At 41.8% G+C, this 16,910-nt stretch overlaps 1 protein-coding gene across 5 annotated transcripts in view; it reads left to right on the top strand.

Annotated features, from left to right (window-relative positions):
- The first annotated feature begins 7,273 nt into the window (after window positions 1-7,273).
- DCLK1 (doublecortin like kinase 1) overlaps window positions 7,274-16,910 on the top strand; it is a 212,467-nt gene continuing 202,830 nt past the window's right edge. For 3 of the 5 annotated variants that reach the window (XM_072134418.1, XM_072134417.1, XM_072134415.1), the window contains exon 1: window positions 7,274-7,487. In XM_072134418.1, coding sequence (XP_071990519.1) covers window positions 7,315-7,487 — 173 coding nt within the window. In that variant the 5' untranslated portion in view covers window positions 7,274-7,314. The remainder of the gene's footprint in view (window positions 7,488-16,910) is intronic. The other 2 variants (XM_072134414.1, XM_072134413.1) reach the window with 2 other exon arrangements.

The following is a 16,910-nucleotide window of genomic DNA, read 5'->3' as shown; positions in this document are numbered from 1 at the left end:
AGCCCCCAGCAGCTTTGCCGGGATCCATCAGCCGGTTGACACCCGCGATGGGTGCTAGCACCAACCACAGGTGTTACCAGGAAGACTGTGCTGTAATATGCATCAAAGACTTACCGGCTATGGAGAGGGCTCAGCCCGTGAATACACTAATAACAACCAGCAATAGAGACAAAATATCCTTACTATATGTAGAATGAGAACCACTCGCATGTGTAATGGGGGCCCCTGAGGCTTTATCTAATAGGTAGGAATTCTGCATTTTGATGCATCCAGTAACATTGTAAAGCCAATACCTACAACAGAGTTTGCCCCTTTATAATTGGAAGCAAAATAGGTAATATGAAGAGCCGCAGGGAAATAAAATTCCTTCAGCCATCAGCAGAATACAGTCTATGACCTTTAGAGATGGAAAATATTATTATAGAAATTGTAAGGCTGTGTATCTATCCATGAACCTGTTATTATTACCCATTCTACTAAAATACCATACATAACCAAACACAAACATGGCATAACTTCTTTAGAGAAGCCTAATATAACTCTTTAATCTACCATAAAACTTCAGCATGATAAACTCTCTTACTCATAGATCCAGGCACCGTGACGGTGGTAATCTTCTTATATTTGTTATCCATGACCTCCTTCCTACTAAAATCAAATTATACTAATGAGTCTGAGGGGTCACTGGGGCAATCCCCAGAGCCCCTCCAAGCTGCAGCTTCAAAGGCTCTTACACTGTCTCCCACTATGCTCCCAGAGCACTCCCCCCTCTCTATGCCTGATGAAATCTCACTTCAGCGCAGAAAGTTTCAGCACACAGTGGCAGGAGTGCTCCTTGCACAGTGTAACAGCATGTGAATCTGCTGCACAGAGAGACTCTGGGAACCACTCCAGGAGCCCTTTGGGCTCATTGGCATAATTTTAAATGTTGATTTTATAAAAAGGGAGCCATGGATTACAAATATTGGAAGATTACCAGTCATGGTGACTGGATCTATGAGTAAGTGTCCCTGGTTTATCATGATGGATTTTGATTGTAGATCTTGTCAGACACTTAACCACCCACAAGTCCTTATGGACCGATGTTTAGTGTCCCAAATGGCCCTGTATGATTTTTGAAGTGTGTGTCTAAAAAAAGCAAACTTTACACTCACCTTGGTCCTTGATCCTTCAGTGCCTGCACATTGCGGGTAGCCGGTGTTTGGTACAGCGCATGCGCAGTGAAGCCAGGAAGTTATCCTGGCTTCACTTGCCTCACCGTGAGAGGAGGTGCCAGTGAGGGATCTTGACACTCACATCTAGATATAAAAGTTTTTTTCATTTTTCCCAACCCACAGCCCTTGTACAGGTTGATTTAGGACCCTAAACCACAAGTCCATAAGGACATGTAGTTGGTTTAGGGTCCCAAATTGATCTGACATATCTTCTTTAAATAGCAGCCAGGTGGTTCTTAGCAAATGCTTAGCAAATCAATTGATATAATTTATGGATAATGATTTTGGCTTGACCATATCTATTTCATGAAACACAATGGGGGTCATTTACTAAGGGCCCGATTCGCGTTTTCTCGACGTGTTACCCGAATATTTCCGATTTGCGCCGCTTGTACATGAATTGCCCCGGGTTTTTGGCGCACGCGATCGGATTGTGGCGCATCGGGGCCGGCATGCGCGCGACAGAAATCGGGGGGGCGTGGCCGAACGAAAACCCGACGTATTCGGAAAAACCGCCGCATTTAAAAACCGAAAATGTGTCGCTTGGGGAGCGCTCACCTTCACCTTCTATGGGATGGTGCATTCCGGGGCGTTAAGATTATTTTCGGCGCTGCAGCGCCACCTGGTGGACGGCGGAGGAACTACCATCTTAAATCCCAGCCGGACCCGAATCCTGTGCAGAGAACGCGCCGCTGGATCGCGAATGGGCCGGGTAAGTAAATGTGCCCCAATGGCTAAAATTAGGTCACGGGGGGTAACTTTTTCACAATTTTCTATTTTGGCTTCCTCTTTGTAAAAAAAAAAGCTTGACACAGTGAAATCTGTTATAGCAAGTTATTTTTTCAACCAGCACAACTCATAAGTATTTCATCTTTAGTTTCTTAATCAGATAACATGAGGGGTGAGAGGGAACCATTTGGGAATAAGCTGTTCCTTGTCAAACGGAATCGTGATTAGGTGTCTGTGTGCTATTTATGTGCATTATTTGGGTGGGTGCGCTGATTGCATCCATAAGTAATTTCCTAGGCTATGGAAAGGCTGCTTTAATATCTTTCTGCTTGAATTTTACAATTTACACAGGTCGAATTTTCTGTGGTGCCCGCAACACCTAGTGAACTTTAGAAAGCTTTTGATGATAGACCAATTTGACAGGCCCCTCACTTGGTTCGAAGAATTAGTCACTGCAACGTCCTCACACCCTAAACTAACATCCAAAATTTAGAGGAAATTGATAGACGTAGATTCTTCTACTCATTCTCATTTCATTTCAGCATGGGAAAAAGATGAGGCTGAAAAACCAGGTGTGATGTTTTCAAAGCAATGTTACACCTTATTTTCCTTCAATGGATGCCCAACTGAAGCTGAACATCATCACCAATGTGAAAGAGCCCTTACCCCTTGTACTCTGGATTCAATTGATTTTGATGGCAAAAACCCTTATCCCTTTGTATTGGAGACAAACAGGTCCTCCTTCAATAGGACACAGGATCCGTAAAGTTGCATAATTATCCAGACTAGAAGAGCTCAGCGCATTTGAACAGAGAAAACATCAGATACATACAGATTTGGGCCAAGTGTTTTCTTTCTGTGATATAAATCTATGCAAATGTTACTTATCCGTCAAGATTAGAGATCTTAAGCCTCCCATTTTCTCCTGTTTTTCCCTGTCCCTATGCCTCCCTGCACCTGGGTAAACTATCCCTCCGCTTTCTCCTTTCCCCTAAGCTCCTCCCCCGGTTCTGATTATTGTCTTTCCCCTTCCCTTACCCCGTCTTACCCTTCTCGGCTTACCCAATAAGCACTATCTATAAACCTGTGTCATGTTATGTTATATGTTACTGTACTTTTCTGTGATATCTAGAAGTGCTTCATTATGGTTATTCAAACTGTTTATGATGAGTATATCATAGCCTTATTATGTCATGCATCATATATCATACTAATTACAGTATGTTGCTGAGATGTGTGTATGACTGTTCTTATGCATTGTAATATCAAAAAACCCAATAAAAGGAATTTTACAATTTACACAATTGCATGGCTGCGAAAGCTATTCACTTTATGGAGGAATTTATTACGACTGGGCACATCGTACCTGATACTCTCTTCAGCAGTCCACGATGCGCCAGATAAACTAGTAGGCTGTGGCCTTCCCTGGTGTAGAATTCTGCAATACCAAAACAAAGAGCATTAAGAAAAATAGTTATACTTTATTAACATACCAAAATAGTACACATAAGCGACTTCCAGTAAAAGTTCTTGGAAGTACAAACACTAGGGGAACTAAGGTGTCCCAGATGGAAAATGGGACTAACACAAAGTACCTATGACCCCCCCCCCTCCTCCGTGTGCCCCAAAGTCAAAGTGTGCCAGGAAAAAATCTAATAAATACTATGTCCAATAATAGGACAGATTAAGGGAAGATGGACCCAAATGTACATAAGTCACTTAAATGAACCGGAGGTACCATCCGGTATTGATAAATATCAACAGTGCAGATCACACTTACCCAAAGGCATTATGAAGGTAGTCAAAGAGGCGGTCAGAGGGGAGGACAGAAGATACACCCCGACCCGCCTTTCGCACTGATGCTTCGTCACCTCCTAGTGTTTGTACTTCCAAGAACTTTTACTGGAAGTCGCTTATGTGTACTATTTTGGTATGTTAATAAAGTATAACTATTTTTCTTAAAGCTCTTTGTTTTGGTATTGCTGGTTCTTGATTCTTGAGAGCAGTAGAGATATGGCAAAAGCGCGGCCTACTCCCTGGCCTTCCATAACCCTTGTCATGGCAGAAACGCTCTCCTGTGGCTATTTGAATGGAAAATATATGGCATATCAGACGGTTTGACAGCGGATTTAGATCTAATATTTGACCTAGTTAGATAATGCTGGGTGACCTAACCCTAACAGATCCCAAATCACTGCACATTATCATGTAGGGCACTGAGCTTTGTAGACATACCTTTCCTGTTTCCAAGCTGTTTCCGACTTCCTGATAAATCTGATTGGGGTTGCAGCGACCTTGCGTACAGAAGTGTCTTAGGTTATGGGTAGTGAGCAGATGCAGGGTGTTGCATGCTGGCCCACTGAGTCGTTGGCTGTGCCCCCTTCACAGGGAGAAATATTCACATTTCTGATCGTAGGCCAGGAACTGCACCAATTTCAGTACTGGTAAACCAGAATTTTGGCGCATAAGCTCTGATAAATCCCCCCCCCCCCACACATATCTATATTTCATGTCTTAGCTTTCTATCTTATATCTATCTAACCGTTTATCTTGTATCTATCTATCTATCTATCTATCTAAAATTCAAAAAATGGTGGCACTCCAAGTTCTGTGAAAAAAGAATTCTATCTATCCATCTATCTGTTATCTATATGTCTTTCTATCTCATATACACTGGCAAAATTACTTACCAGGTCACTCAAGTTCACTAAAAGTGCATTGTCCGTGTATAATGCTGCGTCCGCTGATTCACTAAGATCGTGCAAGAGTAACGAAAAAAACAAAAGGCGGCCGGGAGGGGGCTGCTTAAAAAAATAAAGATGTTCTTGCCTTCCGGCGCCCTCCGAGTGTCCTACGCTGCTTTCACTCCGGTCCGCGCACCATGTAAACAAACATGGCCGCCGGAGCAGTGCTGGATGCAGCGGAATCCAGCACTGCTCTGGCGGCCATGTTTGTTTACATGGTGCGCGGACCGGAGCAACAGCAGAACGGGACAAGAGGAGGGCGTCAGAAGGTAAGTACATCTTTATTTTTTTTAAGCAGTCCCCTCCTGGCCAACTTTTTTTTTCATAGCTCTCGGACAACCCCTTTAAATATGGCGCTCGGTCCGAATAGTCGGACAGTCTGACGGCACGCCCCCTAATTTGTGTTGCATGGAGGCCAGTGCAGCTGCGCCACAAAAAGGGTCACGTGCGACACAATCGCAGCGCTCACACTTCTTAAATACCTGTGGAAGCTGTTTTAGCCTTGAAGAACGTGAACAGTCCAACTAAAGTGCAGCGCGAAGCCCTTAGTAAATGTGCCCCATAATGTCTATCATTGTCTATCTCATATATACACTCACCGGCCACTTTATTAGGTACACCTGTCCAACTGCTCGTTAACACTTAATTTCTACTCAGCCAATCACATGGCGGCAACTCAGTGCATTTAGGCATATAGACATGGTCAAGACAATCTCCTGCAGTTCAAACCGAGCATCAGTATGGGGAAGAAAGGTGATTTGAGTGCCTTTGAACGTGGCATGGTTGTTGATGCCAGAAGGGCTGGTCTGAGTATTTCAGAAACTGCTGATCTACTGGGATTTTCACGCACAACCATCTCTAGGGTTTACAGAGAATGGTCCGAAAAAGAAAAAACATCCAGTGAGCAGCAGTTCTGTGGGCGGAAATGCCTTGTTGATACCAGAGGTCAGAGGAGAAGGGGCAGACTGGTTCGAGCTGATTGAAAGGCAACAGTGACTCAAATCGCCACCCGTTACAACCAAGGTAGGCAGAAGAGCATCTCTGAATGCACAGTACGTCGAACTTTGAGGCAGATGGGCTACAGCAGCAGAAGACCACACCGGGTGCCACTCCTTTCAGCTAAGAACAGGAAACTGAGGCTACAATTTGCACAAGCTCATCGAAATTGGACAGTAGAAGATTGGAAAAACGTTGCCTGGTCTGATGAGTCTCGATTTCTGCTGCGACATTCGGATGGTAGGGTCAGAATTTTGGCGTCAACAACATGAAAGCATGGATCCATCCTGCCTTGTATCAACGGTTCAGGCTGGTGGTGGTGGTGTCATGGTGTGGGGAATATTTTCTTGGCACTCTTTGGGCCCCTTGGTACCAATTGAGCATCGTTGCAACGCCACAGCCTACCTGAGTATTGTTGCTGACCATGTCCATCCCTTTATGACCACAATGTACCCAACATCTGATGGCTACTTTCAGCAGGATAATGCGCCATGTCATAAAGCTGGAATCATCTCAGACTGGTTTCTTGAACATGACAATGAGTTCACTGTACTCAAATGGCCTCCACAGTCACCAGATCTCAATCCAATAGAGCATCTTTGGGATGTGGTGGAACGGGAGATTCACATCATGGATGTGCAGCCGACAAATCTGCGGCAACTGTGTGATGCCATCATGTCAATATGGACCAAAATCTCTGAGGAATGCTTCCAGCACCTTGTTGAATCTATGCCACGAAGAATTGAGGCAGTTCTGAAGGCAAAAGGGGGTCCAACCCGTTACTAGCATGGTATACCTAATAAAGTGGCTGGTGAGAGTATATCTCTATGAATCTACCTATCCATCTTATGTACATCTCATATCTAGCTGTCTCATATCTATCTCCTAGATTTCTATCTCAAATCTATCCATCTATCTCATAAACATAATGGGGCACATTTACTAAGGTTTTTTGCGCACGGATCGGATTTCGACTTTCATGCAACACAAATCAGGGGGGGGATGGCCGTCGGACAACCCAACTGATTCGGACTAAGCGCAGGATTTAAAATTCTAATTGTGTCGCAAGACATGCAATCACATACACCGGGAAGAAGGAGGTGAACTCCGGCGGACCTCAGCGGGAAAGCGAGATATGCAAGATATCGAGCGCACAATCTTGGACTTCATCCTCGTCGGACACCCCGGGGATCGCGACAGGACCGGGTGAGTAAATGTGCCCCAATCTATCTCATATGTATCTCCATCAATCTGTCTATCACATATCTATCTCAAATATTTATATCCATGTAGCTATACATGTATATAACAATGTTATAAACACTGAAGCTAATGAATCTACTGCGTGTCCTCTTTGTGTATACAGCTACATTTCTGCCTATTATTTCATAACTATCCAGTGTCTCTATAGATCTAGATACAATGTAATACCTAGGAGACTTTCCCCAGACCATGGAGTTTTCTTTAGTGATCTGTGCCCCAGGCAGCTTGTAAAGTTGCTGATCATTCATGTAGATGGTGAGCAGTGCTGCCAATTCCCTGCGGGCACAGATCACATATGTGCTAGGGAAGGGTGGGCAGGAGGATGGATGGATGGATGCTGCTGGTGTGAGGAGGAGAGCAGCATCTCAATGAGGGCCGGGCTAATGCAAATCACTGCAATAGCAGCAGAAGGAAAGCAGCTGCAGCCCAGACTCAGCACATCAGCAGTCAGGGGCCAGCAGATCCATAACAAAGACACCCAGCACAATACCCTGCTCCACAGCACCCAGGAGACTGCCACCTACCCAGCAGAAGGGCCAAGGTAAGTGCCTGCCCTAGCATGTGTGTATCAGTGGCAGGAGGGTGACAGGGTGCAGGGGAGGTGGGCACAGAGCTGGGAGCTCATGACATTTATATCCACTGAGCTGCACTGCAAATCTGCAAACCCCATAGTGTATCCTACTGCAGAGACTGGTGCAAGCCCTGGGCTCAGGCTGAGCACTGATATGTCTGAGCTTCTATCCATCCCTATCTATCTATCTATCTATCTATCTATCTATCTATCTATCTATCTATCTATCTATCTATCCATCTATCTCATCTATCCATCTAAACAACTATCTATTCATGCATTCCTGTATCTATCCCTGTATCTATCTATGTATCTGACAGTCTATCTATCATCTATCCATCCATCCATCTATCCATCTATCTATCTATCTATCTATCTATCTATCATCTATCCATCTATTGATGCATTCTATCCCTGTATATATCTATGTATATGACATTCTATCTGTTTTTATTTACCATATAGACAGTATATCGCATATAGACTATAGACACCCTATGTCTGGCCGTCTGTCTATATGTGTAACATAGCCATGACCTGGGCATGTATACTGTCCATATCTTCCCTAAATATGTGACAGTGCATATAAGGTTTATCCTATACAGAGCTGTCCTAGCGTCACATTGCAGGTGCAGTATAATGTATATGTCAGTATATGTGTCTTTAAGAGCTATAGGCAAGGCCTGGGCATTGTGGCTTAATATCTGCTGACAGATGCAGTGTATATAGCTCCCAGCACAGTGACAATGCATACAAGATGCAGGTTCATCCTATACACCCCCCTCTCCCCATGAGGTAATGGGCTCTGATGCTGAAGTAATTGTGTATGGATGGACAGGACAGACAATAGTTCTATAGACTGCCGGCTCTATATACAGGGGAGTGGAATTGGGGGGGGGGGGGTAGTTCATGCTGCAAAACTTATGTAGGAAATCTGCATGGCTTCCATCCATAGTCCGCAGTTCCAATATTGGCCAGCGATTTGCATTTTTGGGAATAGGAGCGCTTTATTTCCAGGATGAAAGGGGTTAATTGTTTTTCCTTTACTGCATTAAAGATTATGAATTAGACAAAGAAATACAGCTCTGCCAGGCATCCTAAAAATACTTCAAGTGGCATTCAATCATCATGAGCCTGGCGAGGGCTGAGCTCCCCCATCTCCGCATCTGACATATAAATGTAAGACGTATCGATAAATAAAACATCTCTGCATCTAAATTCCACATGGCTTCCTATATCTGTGCCCTGCGGTAGATCAAGTGGCGGCTGGAGATGGCACAAGGAGTGAGGTGGGCAGAAGGGAGGTGTCCGTCTACACTTTTCAAGGTGGAGGGGGTAGACGGGAATAAATGAGGTGTCTTAGGAGCCCCCGCATTGTGGGATTAAAGAGAATCTTAGTCATGGAGGTGGTACTGCATGCTCAGCACATTGTATGGCGGAGGAATAGGAAGGCAGCGGGCAGGTGCTGCACCCTGGATACATGATAATATATTCCGACACATGTTACCACGTGGATTGCCATCATTGGATACAATATTATAGAGCTTAATCTGAAACCATATATGGCTGTGATGTATTTATAGCCAATATAGATATCATACATCACAGATTTCAGAAAGGCTTTTTCACTTTTCCACGAGACTCTTTTACAAGTAGAAAGTTAATTAGGACGCAGATTCTATCAATACTTGTGTTCTGTATTGGAAATCAATCGGGAGGGTGAGATACAAGTCACTATGATTCTTCTAAATGGACAATCCAGTCTGTGGTGTCTGTCTATCCACAAGGAGAGTTTTGTGGAATGTGAAAGATAAAGGAGGGATGCTTTCTGGAATTTTCTCTGTGTCTGCAGTGCTTTCTATCCAGACTCGTGTGTCTACAGCATTGTACTGGTCTAGTCGGAATAAATGAACTAGAAAAATGATCTGGCATCTGGTCCTTGGAGTCAGTGAGCAGACACGATATGGCTCCCAGGCCTCTGTGCATAGAAAGCTGTGCTACTGTAATCCTTACAGATCTGATTTCGTTGCGAGACATAGATGTAATTTAATATTATTTTACAACGTAGACCACATCAAAGACGGATGTTGATCTGTTTGTCTGTGTAGAGTGTGGAAGACATGTTAGATGTATCACCTGTTCGTACTGAGAAAATGTATAATTATGATATTGTAGTTATGATCACTACTCTTGTATGTTCACATTATTGACTCATTTCCCATGAAGCAGAGAAGGGCCCATCGGAACTGTCTCATCTCCAAAATGGAGGACGGTTCTACCGCTTTTTGACTATTGTTCCTTGAATCCTCCTTTGGCCACAGGCTCTACCACAAAACTGGAGTTTACAGGTACAACAGGACAAAACTCAATATGAATGTCTATTTCCTTGGGCTTTATGGGGTGGGACCCAAAAATCATTTGATCTGGTGGTCCATGGAACACCTCAGTCTGACACTGGCCCCATTAGATAAAATAATTCTTGGGCCTTCCCTCTCTCAACCTAGGAGTCTCCAAATCTTGTGGTCAATGTTGTCCATTGTTGTGTAAGAGCCCATTCCCACTAGATAAACTTTAGTTGGGATTGGGGGAACTCTGTAGTTAATAAGTAAAACATTCCCCCTACTGTTATATGTTGACCTAAATGGAACAGAGATAATTTATTTTGTCTCCTCTCCAATATGGTGTTTAAGGCTATCATTGTCAGACTAGGTTTATTGTTCCTAATCATTTTAGGATCTATCCTCTCTCAAAACCCTTGACATAGACCCTGAGATTCTCCAAATTTGGAGGCACATTATTGTGTAAGAGGCCAGTCCCACCAGAGAATCTTCTGGTACTCCAGTGACCCAGTCCAACCCTGGGTTCTACGTAGAGAGGGTACGTTTATGTTTATCAGCACTGCCACGGATTAAGAATTAGTTATGTTCCCTACTTTCACTTGGCCTTATAACTGTGGCCTTCACCCGTGGGACAAAGATCTGTATGTGCAAAAATCTGGATGGCTATATGAACATAAAATCTAGACATCATTGGGATTGTTTGCTATGTACAATAATTTAACAGAGCGTTTATTACTAAATTAAAGTAAAAATCCTCAAAATAGATATCTAGAAGGTGTCTCCATGTATAATCTTTTAATACTCTTTTGGCCTCATGAATGGCAGCCATTACTGCGTCCGTATGAGCTGTACTTTCCATAGTTTGCTCTGTAGTACTTATGTGACTTGTATTTATTTGACTATAGTTTTAGCATCACAGGTATGAATCAGATGGCATTGGATGAACAGTAGTTCATAGATATTTGCAAATGTACAAATATATAAGATTATTTTTATCTAAAATATAATGATTCAGAATTGGCAAGAGATGTTGTACCTCAAGCTATAATAAGGGGAATTGAAAAGATTAATGAAATATAGTGGAAAGCTCTATGTGTTTGAGTATCCAGATCGTATCACTGCCTTAGGTAGAAAGTCACAAAACCCGGTTGCCCTTTCCCTTCATATCCTTTATTGGAATAATATATTTAGGCCTACTGCTGCAGAGTGGTATATGACAATATTGGTTAAGAGAAGCCCTACACAAATATCCTGTCAGCATCATACACGGGGTCACTCTCACTAGAGACCTTCTATGACAGTGATGGCGGACCTTTTAGAGACCGAGTGCCCAAACTAGAACCAGACCTGCGTATTTAAATGCAAAGTGCCAGCATTGCAATTTAAGTGGTAACATGTTGCTACCTGTCTTGTCAAGTCTTTTAATTGCATCAGCGTCCTGAGGACACCAAAACAGTTGCAAGAAAGATGAGAAATTCAGATTATCATTGTAGATTCCTTCCAGGGCCCCCTGAACAGGAAGAAATGCAGGTCCCAGAGCAGGAGCTGCAATAATAACGCAGCCTTGTCTGCACTTCCTTGCTCCTCTTGTAGTCCAAGGCTGCTAAGCATGTGTAGCTTTAAAATAGCACTGGTCACACTCACAGCATGTCCTGGGTGCCCAGGCACTGCAGGAGGAGGTTTTGAGTCCTGTCTGGAAACTCTGTGCTGGGGTGATGGCCTGGGTGCCCACAAGGAGTGCTCCGAAGCCACCTCTGGCACCCGTGCCATAGGTTTGCCACCACTGTTCTATGACTTGGATCCATGGTATACACTCTTAACCCAATTACATGGAAATTTGCTTTATACCTACTGCCCATCATCATGGGGCTAGTCTTATAAGAAACTAAATAAAACATCAGAATTTTTTGGGAGACAAGAGGAAATACAGTAGGAGAACGTTGGAGAAATCAACTAAAACATGATAGGAACATACAAACTACACAAATCTGTTTCTTCTTTCCACTCTTCCATAAAGGGTAGGTTTGTGGAGGACATGACTAAAAGTTGTCCTCTAGATAGATTCTCCATCTCTGAAGGTTCTCCAAAGAGACCCTGTGATTGAGGCTGCTTCTCTTTGTCTGGTCAGTTTAGGTGGACGGCCATATTTTAGTATGTTAGCATCAGTGCCATACCCCTTCCATTTATAGATTGAAAAGTGTTCCATCACATGTTCAGAGCTTGGCCTATTTTGTGTAACCCTACAAGCACATTATCATAACTTTATCCCTGGTGTGTTCCTTAGATATCATGATGAGGAAAAGTTCAAGAGGTATGAATACTTTTGCAACCCTCTGTATATATATTCTTAAACTTGATGCTTTATTAAATAATCTCCCCAGTTTATTATATCCACTCATATTTGCTCCAATGTGAACCATCCATTTGTCTTTCTTCGGCTTATTATAAATAGTTTTTTTCACTTTTAATAGACCCAGAAATCAAGCTTACAGTTCATAAAATATGCATTCCATCATGAAAGTACATGCAGCCAAATTCCAAGGAAAAAAGATTTGACACATTTATTAATGTCACATACAATATTATTTATAGAAACCTATATATGAGGTCCAGACAAGATCCTTCAGAATATTTATAGCGATTTGGAAAATTTTTCTCTCTTTTTCCGCACTGGGGATCTGGACTTGTATGAAAAGGATTGAATTGTTCTTCAAAAGAGCGAAAAGCTCCTTCCTCAGACTAATGGCAGAGGGGAAAGCAGAGAGTGTGAAGCCTGGTGTGACTCCTGGCTTAATAATTCATTTTGAAGGGATTTGTTTTCTGCTTTTCTCTTATATTTTTCATGAGTAATAGAGGGATATATCTCTCTGTATAAACAGTAATTCTCAACAATACAACATATCTTACCAATACAATTTTAATAAACGGTACATTTTTGTACACTTGAAGCTAATGGAAACAATGCGACATCTGTAACAGGGCCCCCAAATAGCACAGCCCATTTATCAAATATTTTTAAAGAGAACTTTCACATGTCACGAATAAGGACTGTTATAGACAGCAACCAATCAGAGCTCAGTTTACCTCAGACATTTGTAATCAATCTCCCCATTTTACCTTGAACTAAAGAATGATGCTAACTTTTTTTTTAGCTTTTTTTTAGATAAAGTAAGTCAACGCATAATAGGTGTAAAGTTGGACTAGACAGTCTTATATTTTGTCGAGACCCTCGACATAAAAAACTGATGAGGAGAGCATACTAGCTGGTATAGAAGCATTTCATACATTTGGTAAAAACACAACAAAACCGCTAAAAAAAAAATGCCAACAAAATATGCCAGCTTTAATAGATGACCATCATTGTGCACATGTTGCCTAAGGATCACTAATACAGTTCTATAGGTTCTCACTGTACAGGAAGATTTGGGCAGACTGCAATCGAAGAGGTTATTTTCACTAAAATGTGTGACACTGAAAGCAAAACATTGTTAAAAAGCTGTACAGCTTGACAGATGAATTGCTGTGACTGACATTGAAACATCATTCCTCAGTCACTTTCATCATGCAGTACACAGACGGAGCAGAGCCTTGGTTTGGAACGTTGAGAATTTCCGGTGAAAGAATTGTCATATTCTGACAGTTTACTGACTGGTGGAACGTTGCAATCTGGCATTTATTACACCAAACTTTACAGATAAATTAGTAAAGTCCATAGATTTAGCAGTGAATGCCTAAAACATTGGTCATAGCCTTGGTCATAGATCCAACAATGACAGATTATGGACCACTACAGTTTTACGAAAAGGCCTTAAAGGGAATATTTCAAACTAAACGGCTAGCACCCTCAGGTAGATGATAAAATGTCCTTCATAGAATTCTTTTATGTTGAATCAGTTTTATTAAACATTAAACATTGTACAACAAAAGGAATTACATACAGATAGAATTCTTTTATGTGCAAAATTTTCTAATAAGTCACGTGAAAATGAGCAGAGAGGAGCCATATTTTGAAAAGAGTAAACTTTAGAGGTTACAGGGTGAGTGTATTTTCAGTCTTTTGGTGTCAAGAATCTCGTCTTTCAGATTGAAGCAGACTTGGGGTTCTGTGAGCTATAAAACCAGAGTTGCAAACAGTTAAAAGACAGTTTGGGCAGGGGCTACAGGCTATATACTGGGGGGCAAGGGCTGCTGGATATATACTGGGGGCAGGGGCTGCAGGGCTGTATGGGAACCTGTTACCAGCTGTATTTGAGAAAAATGTGGTAACGGGTTCCCTTTAAGAAGCCATGAATTGGTATAACAACCAGGCTAGCAAGTATTTTCCAAAATGCATAGTCTCCCAATTGCATAGAGCGCTGTTTCCATGCCATTGCATTTCATCAGCAGAGTGTAAAGCACTGGTTTAGCGAGAGGCTATTGATATGGGTCAGGAAAGAAACTAATCTCATTAAGGTACTGTGTAACTTTGGATATGGTGTACTGGTCAGTAGTTAGGATATTACAATATTTTGGTTTTATACACCAAAACCAAGAATGGTTCTAAAACCTGGAGGAGGTACTAAGATTATACAGAACATTTATATGTGAAGCATCCACTCCAGCTCTTGGCATTCAGATACTGAAGCAATACTGTGGGCACATATTCTATGTGATGATTTTAAACAGCATTTTGATAAATTGCTGCAGTAAGATAAATTGGGTGGTCAGCAGACTAGTAAGATGAAGATGAATGGGGCTGATTTATCACAAGGCGTGCTTTGGGAATCTTTCTTGTCACTTATTAGACATTTTGCCGTTGTTGTGGAGTCTGCATCAAATTTCTGAAAAAGCATTTAAAGCTCCACTGGGGGATTCTGGGAACTATGCAAATATGTTTTCTCGGGTGGGATAAGGACAACATTGCTACCTTATAAGGCAGCCCCCATAATGAGCATGACTTTTATAAGAAGATGTTGAGAAATCATTGGGTTTGTAAGCAGGGGGAAGGTGACATGCGTTCATGGCGGGTTGCGTTGAAACATTTCACCTAAGAGCGCTGCAGAGTAGTTAGTTGTACGTTTTGAAAGACTAATTAACTTTCCATCGAGCATGGTAGAGCTTCCATTGGAGAACTTGCATAACACTCTCAAAAAGTCGCGGAACAATCCCAACAACATCTAGTCATAAATTCATTTCATCGCTTGGACTATATGTCATCCACACCTTGACTTACGAAGACACCAGCCTGGCTTCGGAGCATGTTGTGTTTTTTTATTACTCTGGAATAAGGGCATTTTGATGAAACCTACAAAACCTTTTAATCCTTGAGAGTTGAACGCCAAAAATGAGGACCCAGTATGAGTCTCGTACATATCTGTAAAACTACAACACAGATCTATGTACATTTTCTTCAACCCTACTTATCACATGCTCTAACTGCATCAACTATCCGTTTCTCCACGGTGGGATAGGCAGCCAAAAACTCAAAGATTGACTACTCGAAAATCAGTGACCATATGATATCTGGACTTCTCTACTCCCTAAAATGTAGTTGCACCCTTGGGTTGTCTTCTTTTTCTTTTGTTTTGTTTTTCACCATTCCTTTCATAGAGTGATACCTATTGGGAACCATTTCCTATTTCCCACCTCTCCTCCTTGTTGGGGTATAATGAGAGAACTGTCCGCACTGCTCCTGTGCCCTAATCACCTTCATCATTTGAAATAGATGGGACAAAACCAATGTGGACATTTGTTTTTATAGGTGGCAATGGCCCTTTAAATACAGACAGCTCCTTTATGTACTTATACATTATATATCTCACTGCCACTGCCCATTTTTGGTTATTTCTCTTTTTCTCCCTATACAATATTTACGCTCTCTAATGTGTCTATCGCTTACCATTCCCTGTACAAACACTGGAGTGATCTGAGGTCTGGCTTTGTTTGTTCTCCTGTACAATTTCATAGTGTGTATCATATTGAATTGTGTACTCAGCGTACTTATCTAGAAGGAATGTGACATCCCTCCTGCTCCTCATCGCAGATATCTAGTACCAATAGTGACCCAGGATGTATTTATTTAGGTAATAGCTTGCTGGTATGTATAATATATATATATATATATATATATATATATATATATATATATATATATATATACTGTATATATATATATATATATATAAATATATATATGTAATATATATGTAATATTTATAAATAGTTCATTAAAGGGAACCTGTCATCAGGATTTTATGTTAAAAATTCTTTCTGACCTAAAATAAAGTTTTACAAAGTATCTGGCAACCTGCCAGAACACTTACCTAAGTCAGCCTATGTTAAGTTTAGCCACGCCACTGAATGACTAGTACAACATCTTGTTCTGCTTCCTCTTCCCCCTCTCTTCTGTTGACGCCATCCTCTTGAAACTGCTAATCCTACAATGTGGCATATGTGCAGTGAGATAATGGAAATAATGGAATCCGTCTCCACTGTCTCACTGTACATGTGGAACCCGCATTGGGAGAAGGCAGGGAAGAAGAAGCCCAATGGGATGTTGGCCAAGTCACTCAATGACTCGCTGGAGATAGCACACCCCTGAGTTCTGGAAAGGCTCCAGATAGTTTTGAAACTTTATTTAGGCCAATATGAGCAATTACTTTTTAATATAAAAACATGATAGAAAAAAAATGTTTAAAGGGGTATTCCAGGAATCAGCATAATTCATATGCAAATGGATACTCAAAATATAAGCTAATGTGTAATTAGTTGTTATTTAAAATGTTGCTCCCCTTAGCAGAAAATGCTGGTGACATAGACTGTAATGAAGAATTAAAATGCTACTGGCCCTTTAATCAGTCCGTTAATTTCCTCCGCGCGGTCCGTTGCGGAGCAGACACTGGACAGAAGATGGACGCTGGTCACATGTCCACATCACATGTCCTGCCCCTGCCTGGGCAGGTGATGTAATCACCACTATGTTTGGCTGTAGTTGGTTGGTTGGTTGCAGTGCATTCAGTATGACCAGTCTTTTGGTTTATGGAAGTTACACATCATTACTATGGTAACAGAGCAA

The sequence above is a fragment of the Engystomops pustulosus genome, chromosome 2 (genome assembly GCF_040894005.1).
Source record: "Engystomops pustulosus chromosome 2, aEngPut4.maternal, whole genome shotgun sequence".
Classification (NCBI taxonomy): Eukaryota; Metazoa; Chordata; class Amphibia; order Anura; family Leptodactylidae; genus Engystomops; species Engystomops pustulosus.
This window is presented reverse-complemented; position numbering and strand designations above follow the sequence as displayed.